We start from the raw sequence: 26,329 nt of genomic DNA on the forward strand, positions 1-26,329 counted from the left end.
AACATACAGTAATAGATTTAAACAGAAAGACAGCAGATAGCATCAGGGAAAAAGCACTGGGTCTGGAGGGGCTAGGATGTCTTTGGAATTTAGATTAATTCTAATCCAGAGTTTGGCAATAATAAATGTTATAACCTTGAGCAAATCACTTTGCCTCCCCAGACGTCAATTTCCTCATTTGTAAAATAAAAAGTAATACGCCATAAGAATGATTTCAAAGCAGCAGGAACACTTATTACTGGAAAATAGCACTAGCAGAACAGATCATATACACTATGTGAGATAACAGAACTTTGAGCAAAGGGCACTGTATGGGTGGGATGCACAACTCTATAAATAGTAACAGGTCACATCAACAGCAGTCACAGCTACTCAAGAATTATACTCAAGAATTATATCTAACGTGGAAATTATCAACACTCACTCATTCAATAAATCTTTAAAAAGAATCAAGTTTTGCCAAAGGTAAAGGTTAACAGAACTGAAGAAAAAGAGGCAAAAGCAATATTCTGCTTGTTATTTCCTAGTAAAAATTACAATACAGATCATATAACACACACACACACTCACAAAAAAACAAGCAAATCGAAAAGCATCTTTATGTCTTTTATAAATTGATAATTGTCCTCAAAATGAATCACACTATTTAATTATTAAGACTAGAAGAGACAAGTATTTCACATCTCAGCGAAAAATAAACCTTCCACAATAAACACATACAGGATACATTTTCTGGCCCTCAAAGTGAGTCTTGTTGGAATATGAAGAACCCAAAATGGAGATGACCAAAGAAACTCCTAAACTTGAAACCCAAAATAACTCACAGACCAATGTTCCAACAGCATACCCAAAATAAATCTTTGCCTCATAACGAGTCATCTATCTCAGATAAAAAGTTGTGACCAATTTTGATTGTGACTATCAGACTCAATATAGCAGTATCTATAATCAATACTTTTTTAATGTAAGCCGTGTTCTCAGTACTATGCTAAATATTGTAGAAGATACAACAGCACTAAAAGGTAATATCCTGGTCCACAGGAAAATCTTCCCAACCTTACTAGGAATGAGTTTTAGGTTACTATAAACACATAGTTCTACTTTTCCAGTATCTCTCCCAAGGACCTAGGACAAAAGGTGAGCAATTCCAATATCCATATATATTTTTCAAGATATTTTGTAAAGCTAAAACAAATTATCACCAACAAAGCAGATCCAGATATACAGGAACAAAATATACTGAACCCCAAAGGGAATTTCTACAAAGGTGGTTAAGATAGAGTACCCTGAATAGATAACCTCACATGGAGAAATACTTCATATAAATGTAGAACATAAATAAAAAAGAAAAATACCTTTGCAGCCATCATAACTACAATACAAAATCATAGTGCTTCTGACCTGATTACTCATACCTCAATCTTTCTCTCAAATTTTTCAAAAGGAAGGCAAAGTGGGAAAAAATTTGAAATTTTCAAATTTGAAGTTAAATAACCTATTCACTCAATGTATACAATCAATGTCTATCTGTTTCTGAAAAATGGCAGAATATAATTGGCTACACAGATCAACTAAGTTTAAGAAAGTCCCAAAATCCATTAATGTCAGTTATGGAGCATCCCATAGTTATGTCTATAAATTATTTAATTACAAATTTTAATCTACCTAATTTTTCAACTGTTTTTCTGTGAATTATATCCTAAATTTCCCTTCAACATCAACTGTTCAAACAAAATAAATCTGGCTCTCTTCCCCCCAAGTCAAGATCAGGAAATAATGATTCTTTACTAGTTCCAAAGCTTCATGGTAGAATTCTACAGTGTTATGAAGAGCACACCAAGTACTTTCATTCACATTATTTCATTTCAGTCTTTCAACAACCCTATGAGGTAAGGCAAGAATTTATTTATGGACGAGTACAGAGATTTAGGGATGCTAGGTACAAACTTCATTGCTAGAAAGTAGTTGAACGAAGACTAGATACCCACGTGTCTGGACTGTATATCCAATTTGCATTTCACAATGTCACACAAATCAAAGTATTTCTAAAAATTACTGAACTTAAAAACTACACTTTTCCTACTTAAACCCTTTGTAAATACAGTAAGAATTAAAATTAAGATTCTAAATCAACTGTAAGCAGTAAAGAGAATAGCCTAAACCACCTCCTTTCTATATCAATCTATTTTAATAAACAAACATAATATTCAAGAGTGGTTCAAATATTACAGTAAAAACATCTTGAAGTCAAGATGAATCCCTTGCACTGAACCTATCACACAACACACACCCAACTCTGCACAATGCATGCTAGCAGAGAATGCGTGAGGCTAGCTCTAACTTATTTATATAGTATTTGACTAAGAATTAAAATGTCCAAAAACCTTCACTTTTCCTAGACTTAACCACCTCTTGGCTTTGCTGTACTCTAGTCTAGGAGTCTCCATAGTGGAGTACACACGACAATCCACTGAAATAAGAAGAAATTATTAAAATGCTGCATCCATTTTTTGAGCCTCAAAATAAGAACTCATTTTACTAAATATGCTGTAACTGACACTGTGACCCTCACATAAACTCAAAAATGCACATACAATTGAGATGGGTGGTAGATCCAAAATTTTTCACAGAAGGGATTCCTATTCAAAAAAATTAGAGGCCAGTGCTACCAACAACAGAGAAGGTAAATGAGTTCTAGAAGCCAGATGAGTCTAGACTGCATCAAATAGAGAACCTATTTAAGGTTTCACTATCCTACAATGCATACACAAATGAAGATTTTTTCAAATGCTTTTGCATAATCCATGCTGATATAAACATAACTTACCTCATCCTGGACTCCACTGGTAGTAGTCAACTTGCTCCCATCAGTAATTGTAATAATTATTGCTGGCTCCAAAAAAAAGGGGTTTCTTCCCTAAAGTCAAAAAAACATATTGATCATATTAAGATCTAAAAATGAGCTTAATTTTTCTGAGTAAAAAGTCAATTTTTGAGAACAGTATATAAATCTTCTTTTCTTGTTTTTAAATTTTATTTACAACCATACCTTTTGTACGCTTTCAAAAAAGGTTTAGAAGGAAACATAAACGGGTTAACCTTCAAGAGCTGGAATTAGAGGAAAAAATGGATTTTTCACTTCTTTCTACATTTTTGTATTGCATTAATTTTCACAGTGATCATCCATACTTAAGTAACTAAAAGTATTTAACTTCTTAAAAGGGACCCTACAGTTCAATTCTAATGATTTGACATATTTAGATATTACAAATTAAAATAACTTTTAACTTCCTCAACATTTACCAAGTAATCTATGCCTATAATCAAAGTATCTAGCCAAGTGATCCAGTACAGAGATGGAAGGGCTCCATGAGCTGGCTCCAAAGAAACACTAGGCCTGCCCTGAGCTTAGCAAAACAGTCCAATATGAAAAGTCAAAATTAAGAAGGATGGCAATTTAAAGAAATTGCTTGGCCAGAGAAATAAAAAAAACAGCAGCAGCATAGGCAATGAAACAATGGTACAGAGCTCTTAAATGCTCTACAGTTAGGGTGAATCAACTTCACTAACTTTCATTCAAATCTCTGGCCAAGTCACTAATGCTATGATTAATTCTAGGTGACAGATTTTGTTAGGGACTCAGATAAACATAAGCTTATCTTTTATACAAAAATGACTCTCATTTGCAATACTGAAGCACATTTTGTATAACTCTTTAAGACAAAACCATGACCAAACATAGAAGTTACAGAGGGTAAACACTATGTTTGAAATCAAAAGTATCAAATTCTCTGCTACTAACAGTGTTCAAGAAAAGTCAGAAAGAAGTTTTGTTGGACATGATATAAAACAGCATGTGACACATGCACATTTTAACAAGCATATGAATCACTAGGAGATCCTAACAAAATGCAGGCTCTGGTTCAGTAGATCTGGGACAAAGACTAAGATTTCACATTTCCAACAAGATAGCAGGCTAGGAGATAGGAGACATTAAAGTCCACTGATCACACACAGAATAGCAAGGATGTAGCATGTAATATTTTATAGTTCCGTAACATTTCCCTTACTTTTATATAACTCAATTATTAGAAGATTACAGCACATACTCATTTGTTGACTGGGTTTACAAACACTCTCCACATACAGTCATTGTGATTATAACCTAATCATAAAGAGGGAGCAGGGGGTATTTGGTATACTAAATTTCTTGATCAAGTCAAGAAGTGTAAATGTATGTAAGTGACATAAACATTTTTCAAACTAGTGTCCAAGAAACAATGGTTCCAAGTAGAGAAAACGTCCTCTGGTCAGATCAAATTAAAATATGTTGAAATAACCTCTAAAGGCTTTCAAATGCAGTTCCATTCACATGTTCCTAGAACCTTGCAGAAGGATGTGATTTCCCTCCCTTCTTCCTCTATAACAGTCATGGGAGATGGAACACATTTTGGAAAACATTACTATGCTGCCTCTCACACCATTCACTCCCAACATACACAATAAATTCTCATAACACCATCTCCTCTTCAATCTAGAAACAGGCAGTGTTCATTCCCAATCTCTGAGCCTTGACTGGTTCCCTCATCAAGAATGCTTTTCCTTTATCCTGCCCACAACCCATCTAATTCCTCATCATTTTTTAAGGCCCAGTTTAAGCCTTCCTCTCCTGCCTTAAAACTTTCCCTGATTACTCTGACCTTGACTAATTCACCCCCTTCTTTCCCTCTCCAAATTTTAATAGCGGTAGTTTTCAAACTTAAATAAAAATATAAACATAACATTTCCCCAAATAAAACTAGACCTGGAGTGCTTTCATGGAGTACATTTTGAATATACTTCCCTTCAGCATGCATCTGTTCCTTACGTTCACTTTAAATATATTACATCTCACACAATAATGTGAATATACTTAACACCACTGAACTTAACACGAGTTTACAGAGCCAATCAGAATTACTCAAACTTCAACAAGCTTCGAAAAATATAGATGTCATCTTTACAGCAATATAAATGAATGCTTTCCAAACTTACTGGGCAGTAAGAGGATCCCACCTCCTTCCTCCTTATGTCCATCCAGTCATCCACCTTCTATTCATTCATGTTTGCTACTCACTGAGTGACTACGTCAAGAACTGTTGATGCATGATACATAATCTCTATTCTCATACATAATAAAAGTATGTACCAATGGACATACAATAACTCTCCTCGTCTCTACAAATATATTTGGCTACAAATATAATTTGGCAAAAGGATATAAAATTAAGACATCCTCGTCTGTATCTCACTTTCATCCTTAAGCTAAAACTACTTTGACTGACTTGTTTCCTTTCAGATCAGCAAATCTATTAATGCTGCTAGGGCATGGGCTAAATACTTGCACAGGTATCTCTGCTTCACCTTTATATTTTAACCTAAATCAAAGTCAGATTTTCTGTTCAAAACTTTGAAAACCATCCACTCTTATTTCTGTGTAAGCACACTCATAATTATCCTCCAAAAGCCAAAGGATTTGACAGATTTACAATTAAACAACTATGTACAGTTATTAAAAACTTCATGGATGATGTTGTCTACCCAAAGACTCAAACACATACTTATTTAAGTACCATAATGTCTAAAAATCAAGTTCAAATGTATTGAAACTTAGCAAAAAGTCTTTAAGTTATAAAAATTTAAGCCAAATTTAAACATTAAAATCAAAGTTACTTTTTCTTGACAACAAAGCTCTTAATTGATACTTTACTGGAGACTTGTACACATAATACTCTTCAGGTTCTACGCCTAAAATTACTGTAATACCCAGGCACTTGATAATAGCAATAAGCACTTATATTTATCTCATCTGATCCTAAAAACTTGGTGAAGTAAAAACGTTTAATCACGGAGATTAAATGATATAACCATAAGTCACACATCTGGTTTTGGAAAAAGCCAGAAAGTGATTCCAACTCTAAATTACGTGGTCTTTCTGAAGCATCTGAATGTCCTAATAACAGCAGCTAAATTCTCTTGAATACAATTCTACACCAACCTGGATTTTCATGCAACAAAGAATGGTATTATAATTGCAGTTCTTGTTGTTTAGTCACTAAGTCCTGTCTGATTCTTTTGCGACCCCATAGACCCTACCAGGCTCCTGTCCATAGGCTTTCCCAGACAAGAACACTGGAGCAGACTGGCATTTCCCTCTCCAGATCTTTCCAACCCACGGACGGAACCTGCATCTCCTGCATTAACAGGCGAGTTCTTTTCCAGGGAAGCTCCCAGTATTATAGTATTAGAATTAGTCACCAGGGAACCCCCCAGTATTACAGGATTACACTCAATTTGGTTTCATTTAATATACTCTACCTGCAGTAAAATTAACTATGTACGGCAGGACTATTCCATTATTTGGTTTCCTGTTGCTCTGTGATGTCTTATTTCCTGCAGTTCTGTGATGCCTTATCAATTTTTCTATATATAAATCAATATACCACTCCCCCAAGAAAAACACAGTAAAACAAAGTGTTGTACATATTACTTTTGAAAACTCTATAACTTCAATCAACTTTCAGACACGATATATACAAATGAAAAAATAAAATATTAAAAGCTTTTAATGACTTTTAAATTTTGGAAACTACAACTAAAGATCAAAGGCAGAAAAAAGTAAAGAAAAATCTGGCCATCCTCATTCAGCTCTTTACTCCTTTAACTCTACTGTGCCTAAGACCCCTTCCTGTCTAAGGTGAGACAGTTTAGTCGAGAATCACACTAAGAAAAGGAACAGTATTAGTTATGATAAAAATCAGAATAATGACTTAATGAATGTAATTTACACACAAAGAGAGGTTTATTTCCCCAGGGAAAAATTATCTCAACTTCCATATAAAAAGTATTGTATTAACAGATATCTAAGCATAAATTTCTAAATAACCTGCAGAAAATGACCAGAACATGTTGTGCCAATAAAGTTTTCTTATATATAGTTTTAGGCTGTTCGTCCTCTGCCTTTTCTAGTTTGGCAAAAGCATGTAAACAATTGGAATCTTTCTCTGATATTATCTTTTAGCCAGCAAACTAAAACACATTTTTGGTTGTCTGCCAGTATCACAAGATTGTTTTTTTCACATTTTACAAAAATCTGCAAAGTTTAATCGGAGAAGGCCACGGCAACCCACTCCAGTACTCTTGCCTGGAAAATCCCATGGATTGGAGGAGCCTGGTAGGCTGCGGTCCATGGGGTCGCTACAAGTCGGACACAACTGAGCGTCTTCACTTTCACTTTTCACTTTCACACACTGGAGAAGGAAATGGCAACCCACTCCAGTGTTCTTGCCTGGAGAATCCCAGGGACGGGGGAGCCTGGTGGGCTGCTATCTGTGGGGTCACACAGAGTTGGACACGACTGAAGCGACTTAGCAGCAGCAGCAGCAAAGTTTAGTAATTCTCAAAACTTGAGTCACTATTTTACATTTTTATTCTTAATAAGGATATCTATGAAGTCACTCAATTTGGAGACAGTTCATATTAGAATTTACCTCAAAATTCACCTCAGTCATAAAGCTAGTCATTTAGAGTTGAAAAGAAAAAAAAAAAATTCAAGGTCTGCTACGACCAAGGCAGCCAGTAGAGGGACTAAAAGTTTACTTATGCCATTAGCAGAATTAAACTCAGATGTTTTCCTCTCAGAACCCTGGTTCTTGGCATAAAGAATCTAGACATGAAACTAAAAAAAAAAAAAAAAAATACGGTGCAAAGTATAACTCTACCTCTAGAGATATTTACTGATGGAAATCTTGTCATTTAGAAAATTTAAATTTAATATCAGCCAAAAGTCTCAGGTAAGAGTTCTGCTAAAGATAAATACAAAAACTTTCACTTCACATATATCTCTCAATAATTTAACATTATTGTGATGTTAAAGTAAGGTGTAAAAGCTTAATATGAAAATTTTAAAAATAAAACTAAAGTAGATTTATCCAACTAAAACCTATTGCAATTTTGCAGAAAATTGCTTTGGAAATATTAAAACAAGTTATTAGCATTCAGCAAAAAAGAGTTTTTAAAATGTAAAAATAAGCTTAATTTTCCTTCAAATAAAAACTAACCTGGTTCTCAGATTCAAAATTTTTAGTTTTACCCAAGAAATTTAAAATGGGAGGAGGGGGTGGAGGGGACCGGGGGCGGGGCACAGGAGTTTTACTGTACCCTTAAGCTTCTCTTAGATATTATGTTTTGAATTGACAGTGAAAGGAAGGCAGCTCTAATATTCAGTAGACCTTTTAGTGGCTACCTCTGCTGCAGGACCAGAGGGCTCAAGTTTTCCCTCCATGCCACCATGCTCCACCATATCAGTGCTTTAAACAAATCCCAGAAGGACAGCAAGTGCTTGTCTATGTTACATTTTTCCCAGGACAGGGAAAGTAGGCACCAGAGATCTGCTCTCTGACTCTCTCCTGTGATAGTATCTTCAGCTTACCAACATCTATCACCAGTGAGCTATTTTGCTATATATCAAGACAGCTATAGCCAATGGAAATAAACAAAAAAGGTGTTTAGATGTATAACATTATATGTCTAGGCTAAAAGTATATTACCTAGCAGAAAATAAAAAACTTTCAGAAATAGCCTGTGCTTTCTTCCTATTTAAAACTTCCTTTTCAAGCAAATTACAGTGACAACAAGTAAAAATGTAAAGTAACGGAAAGGGCAGCTTTTAGAAATAACTACTACATCACTAAAGGTTCTCATGCATATACTGGAGAAGTACCTAGCAGGACAGTGGCTAAAAATTTTGTAAGTTCAGTTCAAGACTAGAAGCTTTAAGTTCCCTTTATTTACATCTCTGTGGAATCTGCATAAATAAATCTTTCATAAAAATATGAAATGAAGCCTGCATTCATTATCTACCTATTTTCCTCTAATACCATAGATAATAAAGAAGTAACAATATATGGTCTCCTAAAATGATAAACCAACCATTTCATGTTCATTTAGAAACTTTCTAACACTTCCCTTTATACTGTCAAAAATCAAATTCTATAAAAAATATAGAAACAATATTAAAAATATTCTACTTTAAACATATTTCTAAAAGAAAAGCATCTAATGCAATTCACATCCAAAGTCTTATTAATCATAATACTAATAAACACTTTTACAACTATACAGAATTGAGAAAAGGTTTTAATACATACTGTGCAAAACAAGTCAACCAGAATCAATAACATTCTTTAGTTCAATATTGCTCAAACTTCAGACATTTGAAAATCACAACCAGAATTTTTTCAAAATTTACAATACTTACATACTTAATATTTTTAACTATCATTTTTTTAGCTTCAAACTCTAGCAATAAGACCTATGAAATCATAGTTTTGATGTGCAAATTATATTTTCTATTCAATACTCACTGTCAGTAATACTGTTTAGCTTTTGTTTATTAAAGGATGAGAAGGTTCATTATATTACAGGGATGAATACACAACTGCTTAATTACACATTCCAAAGGAAATATAATAATTATTTAAGCCACTAACAGCCCAAAAGGCTTACATTAAAATCAATACTCCAAGGCCAAATACAAGTTTTATGATTTGTTTTTGAATTCAGCAAGATTATTACTTTTACAGTCAAGATCCCAAGTGGTGGGGCATAAATAAGTCTTTGATGTAAAAATTCAGATATTCATCTTAAGAAATTAGTGCAAATTAGTGCTTTTAAATTAATACTTTTGATTATGTAGAAGAGATTTCGGAAGGATACACACTATAAACTGATTTACCATGGCAGCCTCTGAAGAACTGAGTTGAGCAACTATATAACTTTCTCTAATGCTTAAATTTTTTAACCATGCACATTTATTACATATTCAAAATAAGTACTCTCCAAAATTAAAATATGCTTAATATTCAAAAATAAAACTTAAAAAAAACCTGCTAATGCATAAAAATCTAGTACTTAGAATACACTAAAGCATAAACTTTAAAAACATGTTAAAATTTCCCATTAAAAGAAATACACTTTTAGTTTCAAGTAACTCCATTATACAATTGTATACTAAAACAGTTCCTCTATCTAATTCCTTATTTTTAAAAAATAGAATTAGAAAGAGATGGAATAATAAGACTTTAGCAAAAGTAGGAGGGAATCTTACATATTAATTTTAGCATAATGACTGAAGGGCAATATCCTAGGATTTGACTGAAATAATAAACTAAATACAGGTGACCCTTGAATGCAAGGTTTAGGGCCGCTAACCCCTGCAGAGTCAAAAATCTACATATAACTTTACAGTCAACCCTTTATATCTGCAATTTCACAAACTCAGATTCAACCAACCCCCAATGGTTGTGGTATGTAAGAAATTCCACATGATAAATGAACCTGCACAGTTCAAACTTGTATCATTTAAGGGTCAACCATACTAGTATGTAAAAAATATTCACTATCAGAACTGAAAAATTACAAGCTTGACTTTGTGGAAAGAAGTGTTAGAAACTCAATAAATGCTAAGACTAAGTACTAGTGAATCAAAGGAAAGTAATATAAATTCAATATATCTGAAATATTAAATGGATTGCATAGCATTAATTTCAACAAAATATGTAATAATAACAGGTTAGGGAATTCCCTGGTGGTCCAGTGGGTAGGGTTCCACACCCTCACTACCGATGTCCTAGTTTGATCCCTGGTCGGGGAACCAAGATCCCACAAGCCGCTGTCGTGCAGCCAAAATACAAATAAAATTTAAAATTAAAAAAATGTTAGAAACATAACAGAAAAAGTGAAAAAATAAACAGCAAGATGAAATGAAAACACACTTCCCAAGATGGGGAACGTTATACAGCAATAATGCTGGAAATCTGACCTCCAAAAAAAATACACATCTGCCTATTCTATCAAAAATAATCATCTCCTTGGGTGTTGATTACCACCAAACCTACAGATTTGCAAAAGTCTGATTAAACCATATCTTTAACCATTATCATTACTTCCTTCTAAATATCCACATTATGAATATACTGTTAAAAGAATCAAATGTAACAGCTGTCCTACAAAAAAGATGGACTTCAACTTCAGCATTCTATTAAAAAGTATCTTCAAGACCACAACTGAAAACGAAGAACAGCCTAATAATCAGTACATATCAGTAAAGGTAGCCATTAAAGTATCAAACTTAATGAAGGAAAATAATTCATGTTAAGCACTTGGAAAAACTAACACTCTGTTGTTTTTCACTTGCTATGGCTTAAGGTCAACCTCAAAATAATTTAACTGGATAAACCAAAATGCGAGATTAGTTTTAAGAGGCCCTACTCTGTTAAAAAAAAACAAAGTATGGAATTTTTGTTTTCTGGGAAATAATTTATGGTAACCCAATTTCAGTAAGGTATTTTTAGGAGGAAATAGTTAAATTTCTCCGAATTCATCATGTAGGTATATGAACTTGAGTAAAAGAGTTTCTAGAAATGCACCCTGGCTAGATTCTGATCCAAACATTTATAGATGCTTGTACTAAACACCTTCCCAAGTGTTTACAGATTTAAATTTTTCAAAATAGATGACATACTTGGGAAACAAAAAACCAACCACATAATATATGGATCTATTGTTAAAAACAAATTTTTACAAGACTTCCTAACTATACATACGAATCCACCAAGGTTTTACATTGGAAATAAACCTCATGAAAAAGCAGATGTCACATATGGACGGGTGGGTGCCTACAGAGACTGCTGTTTCTGCTTGATACTATAGCACACTGAAATGGAAGCTCTAAAAACATAATATAACTTTTCTATATAAGGATTTACATTCAATATAATCTTGTTTGGGATTAGACATTATCCATTCTGGATTAACAAAATTTAGATGTAAAGATCCTTTTCTCTTTCTACTACCTGACTTAGGCCCAATGTACTGGATGCAATTACTTGGGTTTTCCTTCTAAATTACTAGTTTGAAAAATGAGATTGACAAAAATGTAAAATAAAAATCCAAAATTTTACATTAATGTCTTCCACAGTACATAAATGATCAGAAACCATCAAAACTCAGGCATTACATCAGGAGTCACAAAAACATCACTTTGCTTATTCCTTATAATCCAAAAGTACTATAATCTGTCATTATCTTATGGACCCAGACTTTTTAACAATCACCACTGTGGTTCAGTCTAACCTTCCACAAAGTTTACTTAACCATCTTCAATTTCTATGATTAAAAATAATTGCTTTTAATCCTCTCAGAAGAGTTGTTTGGATGCTTCTCGTGTTTATAAACTCCGGAATAACCAGAAGACTTTCTTGATGTTTCCTGATTCCTAACTAGCTTCACTAGCTTTAAGACACAGGGAGAGTTTTCCTTCAACACTGATGCCAGCACAAAACCTGTCAATGACTAATCAAATTACATTACCTAATAGCTAAGGCTACATTACTTTTTCTCACATATTCAGAACTGTTTTCCTTTCTAGAACAAAGTTTTTTAGAAGATATAATCCCTCCAAGGACCTTCACATGTTCCCCAGCTTATCTGAGCAAAACTAATAAATGGAAAATGTTAAAATGTCATTTCCTTTTAAGAAAAGATTAAAAAAAGTATGTAGGACCTAGAATAAGTTTTGATAAATCACCACTAGGCTGGGAAAGGCTACCCACTCCAGTATTCTGTCCTAGAGAATTGACAGTCCATGGGGTCACAAAAAGTCGCACACGACTGAGCAACTTTCACTCACTCAAGCTAATGCAAATTTGTCCTCCGATTACAACTAATTCTATTATAAGATTTTTAAGTTAAAATACTTTTTAGGTTGATACAGAGCCTGTTTGAGTTTCCTGACATATACAGCAACCAGAGAGGTGGGATGGGGAGAGATGGGAGGGAGGTTCAAAAGGGAGGGGATATATATATATATATGTGTGTGTGTGTGTATATATATATATAGGGTATACCTATGGTTGATTCATGTTGAGGTTTGATATATGGTTGATATACCATAGGGTATACCTATGGTTGATTCATGTTGAGGTTTGACAGAAAACAAAATTCTGTAAAGCAATTATCCTTCAATTAAAAAATACTTTTTAGGTGCAATTCTCTCTCAATACATCAAATTTTAAATCACACAAGCCCCTAACAGAAACATCACTACATAAAATAATCCTTCCCAGGTTCATCCCGAATAAACCTACATTACAAACAATAAGAGATCATTTTCCATTTGACTTTTCTTCTGCACAAGAACATCCTTCACCTCATCCTATCCACTACTTACCTGAATTTTAAAATACACTACTAACAAAGCCCTAAAAATGGTCTAAGATCGAAAATTCCTCAGAGAAGCTTAAACCTTTCTTGCTTTGAAAATCAAAAACATATTTGTTTTAAGCAGTTATCCAAACATTTCTGAACAAGAATTAGAGGTCTAGGGGGGAAGACTTTCATAACACTCAGGGAAAAGTATTTTGGAGAAATCTAGAAAGCTTCAATTCAATGCCAAAACCCACTATGTCCCCAGAGGCAAGGAATTTCACTTGAGCTGCAACTGCTGGACAGCTAATTCGAGCTTCTTGTGCTGTATGCATGTTGGGTTATAAAAAAACGTTTACTGTTTTTTCTCAAAGGCTGCAGATTAGCAAAGTTTTTTCTAAGCAGACACTTTGCTAGATGATTAACAAATGTTCTTCTCAATCCTTAAAAACGTTTTCAATTGGTATTATCACCATTTTGCAGATGACAAAAGTGAGGCAAAGTTAAGGGACTTGTCAGTCAAAACAACACCAGCTAATAGCAGCAGGGCCTGGCACAGTCAGTTCTAACAAAGCAGTTCATTCTTTCCCTATCACATTTCTTGTTCTTAAAAATCTGGATGAAATACTCCATGTACCTACAATCCCTGTTTTTTTTTAATTCAAATAAAAGGAAAATTCACAGAAATGGTAATAGGTGTTATTATACTAACAAACTACAGTGTTTATCAATCTTCACCACAATCCTACAAGATTCCTCCATTCTATTTTCCTTATGGGGAAACTGAGGTTCAGAGATTACATGACTTGGGTGAAGAGCCAAACAGATTTTTCTGAATGTTAAAAACAATGCCTAGAGATTTTCAAAAGTATCTCATATCAAAGGAAACTAACTGGTAGTTAACAAATTACAAACTGTCCGGGTGAAAACTTATAATTACAATAGTAATACTGGCCAGCACATGACACTGGAGAAACCAACTGACTGACTGACGAGGTTAACAGTACTGTATTAACTATACCAGAAACTCAGTAAACTAGGAGTACAAAATCAAAAAGTGCCATCAAATATACATATACACATACACACATACATAAAATCCTGTCAACTATCCCCCACATTCACATTATTTTTCAGGTAGTGCTGAGGGACAAGGGACTCTGAAGGAAATCCAACTGAATATAACAAACAGTATTTTAACAGGGTGTTACAAGAAAAGCTAAACACAACACAATGACAAAATGAAACACCTGCTTTTCAGAGGACCTGAAAGAAGGGAGAGTCCTCTAGAGAGCTCCAGATATAACCCGCACCACCCAAAGGGATTCCCATCTATAGGTTATACCTTTAAACAAAATTTGCTCTTAAATAAAATACTAATTACTAATAAAATCTGCATTGACTGTTTCATAACCAATTGCTCTCTTTTTCATAATGTGAAATATTTCATAATGTGACAAAATTAAGCATTTAACTTTGCTGGGTCTTACCTTCTACACTTCTAAAATAAGGATGATGAAGTCTAACATCACTTTCAATTCTAAAGCCCTAAAAAGCAATAACTATAGTAATATTTACAGGAAGTCTAATGAAAAGTTCTGTTGATAGATGCAAAAAGTTCAGTTTGTTTTTCTAAGAGTGTATATAAAAATTCACGAAGCTTCACACATACTATATATATTTAAGGTGTATCTCAACAAAAAAAGGATGGAGGAAAGAAGAGGGATCAGGGAATAAAGACAAAATCCAAAAAGCCCAGTATTCTATGGTCTGTGACCATGCTTAAATTAAGCAAATTAATAATATGGCTAAACAAAAATGAAGTTTGTATAAAGAAATTACTTCTTTAAAATGAAAGAAAAAAGGGAATTCCATGCCAGTCCAGAGGTTAAAACCTGATACTTTAACAGCTGTGGGCTAGGGTTCAATTACTGGTCAGGGAACTAAGATCCTGCAAGCCACATGGCTAAAAAAAGAAAATTAAAAAATAAAATCAAAAAAAAAAAACACAAACAGTGCTGATAATACGTTAGTGTTGATCAACCAAAGGAAAAAATCCACCAAAACAATTTATAAAAATATAAATTTGAGTGGAGTATGATGACTAAAAATAACTTTAAATATTTAAGAAAATTAACTTATAAAATATTATAGTCTCCTTGCAGAAATCTGTAACACGAACATGGCTAAACAATACTTTTAGTTAATTCGGACCATAAATGACCTTAAATCAATTGAAAATAACTGAGTGATAGTCTTTCATTCAAATATTTGTTCCTGGTCTTTTAATTTTCAAACATAATTTAATGTATATAATTTTTCATACATAGCTTAATACTACATTATTGACATTCTTTTTCATAAAGGGAAAATATTCTCTTTGAAGAAATGGATCATATTACTTTCACCTTTTGTACTTTTATTTTCAATAATTTCTAATTAAGAATGCAATGTCTTTAGGATATTCTTTTTCATTTTCTTTTAAAATCATCACATCAAGGTGGTTTTTTTATCTTTTAGAAAATAGATTTAGCGTGTAAAATTATGAAGACAAATTATAGCGAGTGTTTTCAAAGAAAATAAAACCTGGGTCTTGAAATCTGTCGTAAATTATCACCTTCAAAATTATTGCTCAACAGGAAACAAATTATAGCCATATTATACTACTTTGAGCTCAGTCAAACCTTATTAAAATATCCCCTGATTTACCCAATAGATGTGCTCCTCATAAGTTCCTTGCAAATCAAATGTGTGTAAGTATCATCTTAAACGCACTAGGGGGAGCTCCCTATTTGAAAGAATCCTAAAATATGTGCTTTTGTCTTCTGAGGGTTCCTTTTCTAATTTACATTCCTATAAAAGAATGACTTTCTGACTTATCTACTAAACTATATTCATCCAGTTTTCATTTAACACTTAAAAAATCCTATCCTTTATCCCATGCTTATCAACTATCAATAAGACAACTTTAATCAAGTTATATTTACTTTTCACACTGCTTCCCCTAGGAAGCAATACAAATCTCACTGTCCCAAAAAACAAATATATTTAATGTGTTACAGATTTCAAAGCATATAATATCAGCTTTAAATATCACTAGATTTTTATCACTGTACTTTCCAATTCAACAGGGAAAAATAATAGAAAACTAGAGGTAAATAGTTTATTCAGGGGAGAAAAGTATGTCTTCCACCTACTGAGCACTTCGTGCCTTCTGCAGTACGTTTACCACCTCATCCCCTGTCAGCCTCTCACTGGCTCTCAGGGTGAACACGGCTTCATGCCTGGCAGCCTGGGAAACGGCGCAGCAGAGGCACAGGGTAGCAGCGCCGGCCCAGTGTGACAGAAGGCCTCGGCGTCAGGGTCAGACTTTAAACTCCCTTTCACATTCCCAGCCACTGCTCTTCCTTTACACAGTTAAAGAGGGAGAAGAAAACACTTAAGCCAGTTTGACTAGAGGGCCCTATCCATCAGTAATTACTGAAAATAATTGCAGGGACTTTTCAAGACCCTTCAAAAGGGAGGACAGTCCAGTCTCTCCAATAAATGGTGTTAGAAATACTGGATGTCCACATGCAAAAGAATGAAGCTGGACCCTTACTCCCTATTCCGTATATAATAATTAATTCCAAACGGATTAAAAACACAAATGTTAAGATGTAAAAGTAAACCTCCTGAAAGAAAATACAGGGGGAAAGCGTGTATACATAGGATTTGGCAATGATTTCTTGGAAATGACACCAAAAGCAAAGGGAGCAAAACATAAATAGGAATACATCAAAAATAAACATCAACAGGACAATCAACAGAGTAAAAAGGCAACTCATGGAAGGGGAGAAAATATCTGCAAATTGCACATCTGATAAGAGGGTAATATCCAGAATATTTAAAGAACTCCCACAAATCAACAGGAAAAAGCAACAATTAAAAAATAAGCAAAAGACTTGAACAGACATTTCTCCAAAACCAATATACAAATGTCCACCCAGCATATAAAGAGATGTACAATATAAATAATATTAAATTAGGTAAATGCAAATAAACCAATGAGATAACATCTCAAATCCATTAAAAGAGCTAATATTAGAAAAAAGGAAAATAGTGTTATCAAGGATGTGGAGAAACTGAAAACCTTGTGCACTACTGGTGGGAACAGTAAATAGTGTAACCTTCATGTAGAACAATATGGCTTTTTCTTAAATTTTTAAAAAACAGAATTATCAAACAATCTAGCAATTCTACTTCAGGGTGTAAAGAACTGAAAGCAGGATCTCAAGAGAACTTGCACACCATGTTCACAGCAGCATTACTCACAATGGTCAAAAGGTGGAAGCAGCCAAAGTGTTCATCACTAATGGACAGGCAAAATGTGGCATATACAGAAAAAAACTTTTTAAATGTGGTATATACATACAATGGAATATTATTTAGTAATAAAAAAAAATGATACCCTGATACATGCTACAATGTGGAATACTCTATGATTCCATTTACAGGAGGTAACTCTAGAGAAGTCAAATTTAAAGGAACAGAAAGTAGAATGGTGCTATTCTTTGATTGCCAGTGGCTGGGGTTAGGGGGAAATAAGGAGTTATCGTTTTGAAACGAGTTTCAGTTTTGAAAGATGGAAATGTTCTGGAGACTGGCTGCACAATAACCTGAACACTACTAAACTGTTCATTTAAAAATAATTAGGATGGTATATGTGCTATTACATGTTTAAATTTTAAAAGTAGGAAAAAAAAGTTCAGGGACTTCAGCACAGGATCTTCAAAGATAATAATCCACCTTCTTTTGAAAAGATTATCTATAGGTCAATACCAAACTACTGTTTATACATTTCCTGGGTGAAAAGAAACCAAAAACCCAAATGAGAATCAAGTTTTCATTACTTCATCTACCAGCGTTAAAAGAGAAGCCTTTATTACATACTACCCGAGAACTAAATGCATACGCTTTGGTGAAGAGAAAAAAGCAGTATTACTAGAAATCTACCTGAATTATCAGCTTCGTTCACAAATAGCTCTTTATGCTGAAGAATAAAATTTGCTGTCATTATTCTCCAAGATTCACTCAATTTGATCTTGTCTAAAAGCCACCATTTTTCAATGAGGTAAACACTTGGAATAGAAATCCCTCAAAAAACTAAACATATTATATCTCCTTTTATGTTATTACTCAAGATTGTCTTCACCAAAGATATAGAGTAGAAGGTACCATTCTAAGTCCTAGAACAATTGAATCAGTACTAGTGTATTGAGTAGCAGGAGTGTGGAATTCAGTCCAGTGACAAAAATGATGAACAGGAGGTCAGAGTAATATTTAGCAGCTAAACCTAACTGGAACCTAACTTTTAACAATGTTGAAAATATTGACTGAACAACTTGCTAAAGTATGAAAAATCAACCAATCTACATATGGAATTTTAATCAGATATACATGTCCAACAGATATTAAGGCAGGATCAAATTTTCAGTGGCTCTTAAAAAATCAGCATTATTTGAAACCCCGGTGAACACATGTAAAAAAAAAATTTATCAGATTTAGCTGCAATGATAAGCAACTGACTAAGTTACTAAAATTTGTAAGACTGACTACACATCATGAGTGTAGAAATATCAGCAAATGATACTAATTGTCAAAATTATTTATAAGGACTTCAACATGCAAGGAATTTATTAGTGAGATATCCAACGTGCTTGAGAAAACATTCACGAAGAACCATTTTTTTCTCAGCCACTTTAACCTTGCTGATCCCCTGCAAGTTCTTAGGATACTAGCTAATAGCTCAAACATGTTTTATTTTTAAGTATGTTAATAAAACTTATGCAATAAATAGATATTAAAAACTCTTGGAATTGATTCTGGAAACCCGTATATGGACGTATGTGAGTGGGAGGAACGTGTGGAGGTATCTGCATAAATATGCAGATATATATAAACCCCATTTAAGTGTTTTAGGAAAACTTTTTCAAAAGCTTATATAAAGGTTTTTAGATGCTTTATAAACTCAATATGCCCTTTCATCTAGCTCACCTTTTCTCATTTCCTTCAACTACTGAGATTATACAGAAGTATTTAGTACTATGGGCTCCACAGATCCTAGGACAGAGCATGAGAGGGGAAGTACTTATGTAGAAACACTGAGGTTACAGAAAACAGTTATTCCACAAAAAACAGGCAGACAATCACACAAAGAAAACATATGAACTATTCACTAATAAATGAAACATTCAAAATTCTTGATCATTTGTCTTTTTTAACAAGAAAATATGTATTTAAATCAGCAAGAAAAAAACCTCATGATGAAAAATAGCTACTGAAAAGACATTTTCTTCTAATTAAAAGAGTACTCAATCGTCATTTTCATTTGGAAAATTATGGCTTCCAAAGTTACTTTAATGCTAGTATCATTTTTATGTGCCAACTCAGGATATTACTCCTTGCCTCTTCACTCATTCATCAAAATAACTAAAAGGTATAATCTCTACACCTTGTTGAATCAATAAATCCTGACATTCAAAAACATCCTCATCTCCAGGCTCTTCTCTTGGCGTTAAGTGGTTAAGAGCACAGTGGGACCACATTCAACCTCAAACTTTCGTGAACTTTAGAGACAAGAACTTAAGTGTTCCCTGGTGGAAGACGGCAATTGTGAAAAAGAAAATAGAGGTTTAAGTTACAAATGTCCTCAGTCTCTCCATGACAGTTTTTTCTAAGGAAACATCTAATATTTTTAATAGGAGGTAGCAAGTAAGTATGTCTAAAAGTCTTTCCCACTTAGAAAATGTGATACAGAAAAACAGAAAATTAATACTTCCGCTATACACTGACAATCTAACAACCAAATAAATATATCTAATAATAAGGAAATAAGGATAACTGAGTAAGGGCAAGTTTCTTATCTGACTTTGAACTCAAAGTTTAGATCAAGACCTTAAGCACTAAGATTGCATAGTACTATAGATAACAAAGGAATCTGAAAGGGAAATAAAACCATTATTTTAAAGAAAGAAACTGAAAAGTTCATGGCAAATCTGCCTAAATTACTAATAGCTGAAACATAAAGCAGCATAGAAAGAGAAAACAGATTACTGTAAAGAAAATACACATTTACTAATTAAACAATGGAAGTACAATTCCGTAAAAACAGAAACAAACTAACTCCAAGTTGAAATGTATACTTTAAAAACAATAGGACTACATTCAACCATTTCCAAAAATGTTCAGGCAGTGAATAGTTATCCCTAAGAACTGAAGTATAAACATTTCTAAAACAAGAAAACAATCCTGCTCCTATATAGAAAAGAAACCAAAAGCTGTAGCTGTGGGAAGAATTTCCCTGAAACTTGTGAAACTAATGAAAAGTGTGGCTCATGGAATTTGTGAAAAGAATAAAATGTATACCAAAACGTGTCACTGTGGTTAATGGTGCTCTGCACAACACAGAAACTGTCATCCTTTACTTCCTGGGCCAGTTACCTCAAAAGTGTCATAATGGACCACCTTGCATTATATCCCATAGCGACTCATCATGTGATTTAAATATCTTGTCTCATCTTCAGACAGCTAAGAGCAAGAGCATTAGAGGAACTGGGGGAATTCAGGGAGAAAGAATGGGTTCTTTCAAATTTTCCAACAGCCTCTTTTCCAAGGGTTGGGAGTTTAAAAACAAAATTCTGGACCTGCCATTTAATTCAAGAATGGTTTCAGAATTCTTCCTGCAGTGGCTTACTGGACACACTTCACAAGCTGAGAAATCTTAATGTACTCAGTCAGTACACTATAATTCTTTTTACCTTTCAGAGTTGTTATACAACACGGTTAAACTAAGCCCTTTTACAACAAATAGAATAATTTCCTCTAACATTTTAAGATCATTTTAATTAACTAGTGTCCGTCAGTCATTGCAAGGGTTGCAGTTGCCAGTGGGTAGGCCATCAGAGAAACAGTGTGGTGAAACAGGATGTTTTCCTTTTATTTCCTGAGTGAACTTTAAGGGATTAAAACTAAATTTATGTCAACTTTATAGCATTCAGATTCAAATTCTGAACCCAAATACATTTTAAGAAACAAACAAAAAAAAAAAACTTGAGGGCTATAAAACCATATACAGTGTGCTCAGAATTCCACTTTTGTATTATGTGCATACTGTTTTAATCTGCAATGTTTCATATTTGTATTTCACGGTATATAGCTTTTGGACTGGACTGCTTGTCCACAGAAAGAAAAATCAACTGTGTTTCCACCTTAATATTCAACCTACCTGCCCATAGTTGTCTATGCCAGTTACTAATCTATTTAAATTTAATAAATCAAAAGCTGTCCTTAGGGATTGGCCAAGAGTCGTAAGTCCTTCAGCTTGAAGGTTTTTCAGTTCATTCATAAACGTTGCATGGTTTTCTTTCCATCCGGCCTGAAAAGAAAAATGTGAGAATTTCTTTTTTTCATCTTTTAAAGCCAGGTACACAGGGACGGCCGTTAACAATCTGCCGTTCACCAAGCGGCTGCTCGACTTTACTGTACGGTTTGGGGTAGTGTCAATGCCGTCTCTCTGCTAAGGAAACTCTCTTCCAGAGGTGGCCGAGAATAAACCTGCTGGCTCTACAGCTTTCCGTAGCTACCAGCCTTAATACTTCATAACTTCCCGGGGAGATGCACTCCCCAACCTCATGCCCAAAAATCCGCGGATGCAGAGGTAGTGGTGGAAAGCAGAAGTGAGCAGCACTTCCGAAGTTCACCCGGAGCCGTCCCACCGGCCCCGCGGCCCTTATCGGGGAGAATCCGGAGACCCGGCCCCGCTGCACCCCACCCCACCCCACCCCAACCCCCACCGTAAGCCCCCCGCCCGCCGGTCCGCCCGGGCCTCGGGCCGATTCCCCTTTAATGCAAACCCGGGCTCTGCGCGGCCGGGCCCGGCTGTCACTCGGGCTAACTTGAATAAATATCCCCCACAGTTCATTGCTGCCGCTCACGCCGCGGAGGGGAAATGTCGGCCATGTTGATCGCCGCGCCGCCGCCGCCGCCGCCGCCGGGCCGGGCTGGGGAGGGGACGGCGGTGGCCCGGCGACTCCGCGCCGCGCCGGGACGCTCCGGAGCGGGGGGAGGGGGTGGGAGCCCGCAGGGGAAAAGACCTCAGCGCCTGGAGCACAGCGGGTGGGGGAGGGGAGCATAAGGAAGGGTGAATGGGGGGGGGCGGGGAGGGCGAGAGAGGAAGGGACGGGGAGGGGGAGGGCGAGGGCTGTTACCTTGATAGCATAGGGCGGCTCTTCGAAAGTGACCAGCATATACCTGTCTCCTCGGCTGGCAGGGTCCCGGGCACGGAGCTGCGGGAAAACGGGTGGAAAACGGGAGCAGAACAGGGCGGGCGAGAGGGAAGCACACAGGCGAGGTTAGCAGGCGGAGAAGGGGCGCCCAGCGGCCCCGCCGCCCCCCCCACCACAGTTACCGCACACGCCGCGGCCGCCCCCCCCCGACACACTCAAACACACACACACACACATACACACCGGCCCCACAAACATACACACCGCCCGGGGCCGGAGCCCGGGCCCTTGCCGAGCCCGGCTCGCAGCGCCCGGCCGCCCGCGCGGTGGGGGAGGGGGTCCCCGAGCCCGGCAGCTCCCGCAGTCAGGTCCCCGACACCTCCGCCTCGCCGCCCCCGGCCGCCCTCCCCCCAACCCCTGCCGCCCGCGGGCCGCCGGGCTGGGGTCGCCCCCCGGGCTCGCTCGGTCGGTACCTTCATGAAGGTCTCTACCGCGCCTTTGGCCGTGTCCAGGTAGGTGGTGCCCAGATGGCTGCGCTGGTTCATAGAGGCAGACGTGTCTATCAGGAACAGTAAGATGGGCATAGTGCTGGCCGGGGACCCCGGGCCCGAGGTGGTGGAGGAAGAGATGGAAGAGGTGGAGGCGCCGGTGGCGGCGGCGGCAACCGCCGCTAACGCGGGGCGGGGGAGCGCGGCCCCCGGGAGGAAAACGCCGTCTGGGTCTTTCCTCCGGCTGCGGGGAGTTTCTCCCCCGATAGTTGAGAGGAAACTCCCCGGACCCAGTCCTCCCCGTCGTACCCCCTCCTCCTCCGCCTCCTCCTGCCTGCCTGCCCGCTAGGGCGGGCGCCCGGCCGTCTGTCTGTCGGTCCGTTCCCCCCCCGCCTCGGGGGTCCCGTCCCCGCTCCCGGCCCCTGTGTGTGTCCCAGCGGGAGACGGGCCTGGCTCCCTACCCCACCCCCGGCGCAGGGAGTGGGGACCTGGGAGCTGGCGAAGAGGGGAGTGGGCTGAGGGGAGATTGGCCCTGGGGCTGTTGGGAGAAGTTTCAGGGACTCCCTCCGCACCCCGGCGGTGTCACCACTTTCTCAGCCCCTCTCGCTACTGAAGCGCTTTTCTCTCTCACACTCCGGTTTTAACTCGGGCAGGGGCCGCAGAGGCTCCGCCCTCTGACACGTCCTCGGGCCACGTGACGCACCGCCCCGCTAGTCTATTGGCTGGCCCCTGGCCTCTTATTAGCATATTCAAACAGTTCAGGGGCGGGGGAAGCTTGGAGGCCGGCTCCGGGAATAGTTAGGGAGCACGCGCAGAGGCGGGGCGTCGGGTGCGCGCGAGGGGCGAGCAGGCGGGCCGGCCGACGCGGAGGCGGGCTCCGGGAAGGGGCGGGGACTAGCCACGGAAGGTCCGTGGGGCGGGGGCCGCGTCGGCGCGCCCAGGGCCGGCGCGGCTGTGAGTCTGCGCGTCAGGCTCGGCAGCCTTTCCTTGGCTGTCGGAGGTGGTAGGGGTCGGGGGAAGGGAAATGGAGGTTGCCCTCAGCTCCTCTTCGGAGGTCTCGGTAGCGAACCCCTTCCCTGTGGGCCAGTGAGGAGGGATGAGTAGCGTGATCAAAAGCCCGGGTAGGAGTCAGCGGCAGGCCCGCGGTCGCCCCCCAGAGGAGGGCTCCGCACCGGCGGTCGTCGGAGGAGGTTCCTTGGCCCTAAGAGGGCCGGCCCCGGCGCGGGCGGGCCCGGGGCGGGGGAGGGGAAGTGAGAGGTTGTTTATGACCAGGGACTAATCTCCTCTGCGAGTCACACCGCTCCCGCTGGGGAGTGGGGACCAGGGGCAACCCTATCCCGCAGCCGCGCTTGGCCCGGGGCAGCGACCGAGGGCGAGGGCTGGACCTGGCCACTACCCCTCTCGTTGCAGGAAACCACCGAAAAGCATACAAACCCTTTCCCCCCCGCTAATTCAGCCCTAAAAGGACAGTGGGGAAAGATTCAAATATCGATAAACTGTTTACTGCCCTTTTTATACTGGGAGGGAAATAACCCGTCTTACCCAAAGAAGTAACCTCTGTCAAGCCATATTTACTTAGAACCATCGAATGTTAATTTTCAGAGCTAAAAGGGACCCTGGCAAATCATAATTCATTACTCTTTATTTAAACAAACTGACCTGGCTGCCCAGGTGACACATAAGATTGGTTCTCCATAACCCTTCCAGTGCTCTTTCACATACACTGTATCAGGCTCGATCCAGATACTGAATGAGGGAAGACATTCTCGGTTAAAAACCGGCCCCTGTCATCAAGCTGGATGACATAATGAATCTTAAATGTCCGAGGAAAAGTTTCCTCAAATATACTAATCGACAGTTTGACTTAGGGACATACAACCCATGTAAGACAAGACTCCCCTACTAGCCTTACATTTCTGTGGTTTATTCTGAAATTCTTAATTATTTGCCTACTGGTCATTGAAAGAAATTGTTCCTATTACTATTAACATAAAACATGTTTTGTGGCATTTTTTTTTAATTTTGAATTTTTTAACTTGGACTTTTACTAACATTTAAGACAGTCTCTGAACTTTTGTTATAGTAGGGCTAGTTCAGCAATAAGCTGTTCTGTGAGTAGGTTCCATAGAAGAGTAAAGTATTTTTAAGAGATTTAGACTACAAAATAAGGTGGAGTAGAGAGATTACATTCAGTATTTGCTAAGTGGAGTTAAAAATGATTATTGTCCCTGCCTTCAAAGAACTTAAGGTTTTTCTAGAAAAACGTTGCCCATTTATTATTAGCTACTACAGAACAAAAAGTGATTAGATACTAAATAATTCAGAAAAGAGAAAATGTTATTTCCCTGGGGAAATAACATTTTCTAGGGTCAGTAAGTTTAAGTGGTCCCTTAAAGCAGTGTTTCTCAAAATGGAATCCTAGACCTGGACATAAGAATTCAGAGTTCCTTGATACTTTAAAATTTTTGTTTTTATTTTAGTGACAATATTCAAATTGTTTTATAAGTTACAAAGACAAAAATTTTTTTTCAATGTGATAATTTGCAACTGAAATAACTCTTCATAGAATTTGTCCCCAGTTTTCTCTGTCAATGCTTTTCAAACTGTGGTCTATGGACTCCTGCCTGTCAGAAAATGAATTCTCTAGAATCATAAGAAATTCTTGTACATTTCTCAGATTTGAGAAACACTGCTTACACTGCTTTAAAAGATTGATAGGATTTGAATATGTGGGTAAAAGAAAAGAAGCTTCTGGTGAAAATCCGTTCTAGACATTAAAAATGTAGTAAAGAAAGGAAGTTAGCACAGCACTGGCAGTGGCTTCTTGGGGAGCAATCAAGTTCAGCTTAGGCTGGAGCACCAGATACAGGAAGAACAGTATAAGATCCAGAAAGGTGGGTCAGGTCCAGAGGGTCTTTATGCCAGGCTAGGAATTTTTTTTCCATATAAATTGGAGTTTTTAGTTAGTACAAAGTAGTTTGAAAGGAATCAAACTACAGTGAAGTAGATGAGCATGCGTTAACACTGACCTTAGCTATTACTGTTACTTGAAATCATTTCCAATGGAGCCAGCATGGTCTTTCTTCCCCAACTCCATGGAGTTGGTAGATGGTTGCACTGGGGTCATAAGTGGAGGTATAAGATAGACCTGGGATTAAACACAAAGATCAGGAGAGCCAAGGCCAAGGAGCCAACCTGCAGCATATAACCAGAAACTACCCTTAGAGTGGCAACTGAGATCAAAGACCAGGATTCCGGTTGAGATGCCCAGAAGTATTGGACAGCAAAGCCCCGAGGCAAAACAGGAAAGAAATCAGGACATACATAGAC

At 37.6% G+C, this 26,329-nt stretch overlaps 1 protein-coding gene across 2 annotated transcripts in view; it reads right to left on the reverse strand.

Moving 5' to 3' along the window:
- INTS6 (integrator complex subunit 6) overlaps positions 1 to 23,600 on the reverse strand; it is a 78,991-nt gene extending 55,391 nt beyond the window's left edge. Inside the window, exons 1-4 of one of the 2 annotated variants that reach the window (XM_065902436.1) lie at positions 22,985 to 23,600; positions 22,494 to 22,571; positions 21,512 to 21,661; positions 2,828 to 2,917 (exon numbers count right to left, since the gene is read on the reverse strand). In XM_065902436.1, coding sequence (XP_065758508.1) covers positions 2,828 to 2,917; positions 21,512 to 21,661; positions 22,494 to 22,571; positions 22,985 to 23,095 — 429 coding nt within the window. In that variant the 5' untranslated portion in view covers positions 23,096 to 23,600. Of the gene's footprint in view, positions 1 to 2,827; positions 2,918 to 21,511; positions 21,662 to 22,493; positions 22,572 to 22,771; positions 22,793 to 22,984 lie in introns of those variants that run through there. The other variant, XM_065902437.1, reaches the window with a different exon arrangement.
- Between the last annotated feature and the right edge of the window lie 2,729 nt (positions 23,601 to 26,329).

Source organism: Muntiacus reevesi, chromosome 11 (genome assembly GCF_963930625.1).
Source record: "Muntiacus reevesi chromosome 11, mMunRee1.1, whole genome shotgun sequence".
Taxonomy (NCBI): Eukaryota; Metazoa; Chordata; class Mammalia; order Artiodactyla; family Cervidae; genus Muntiacus; species Muntiacus reevesi.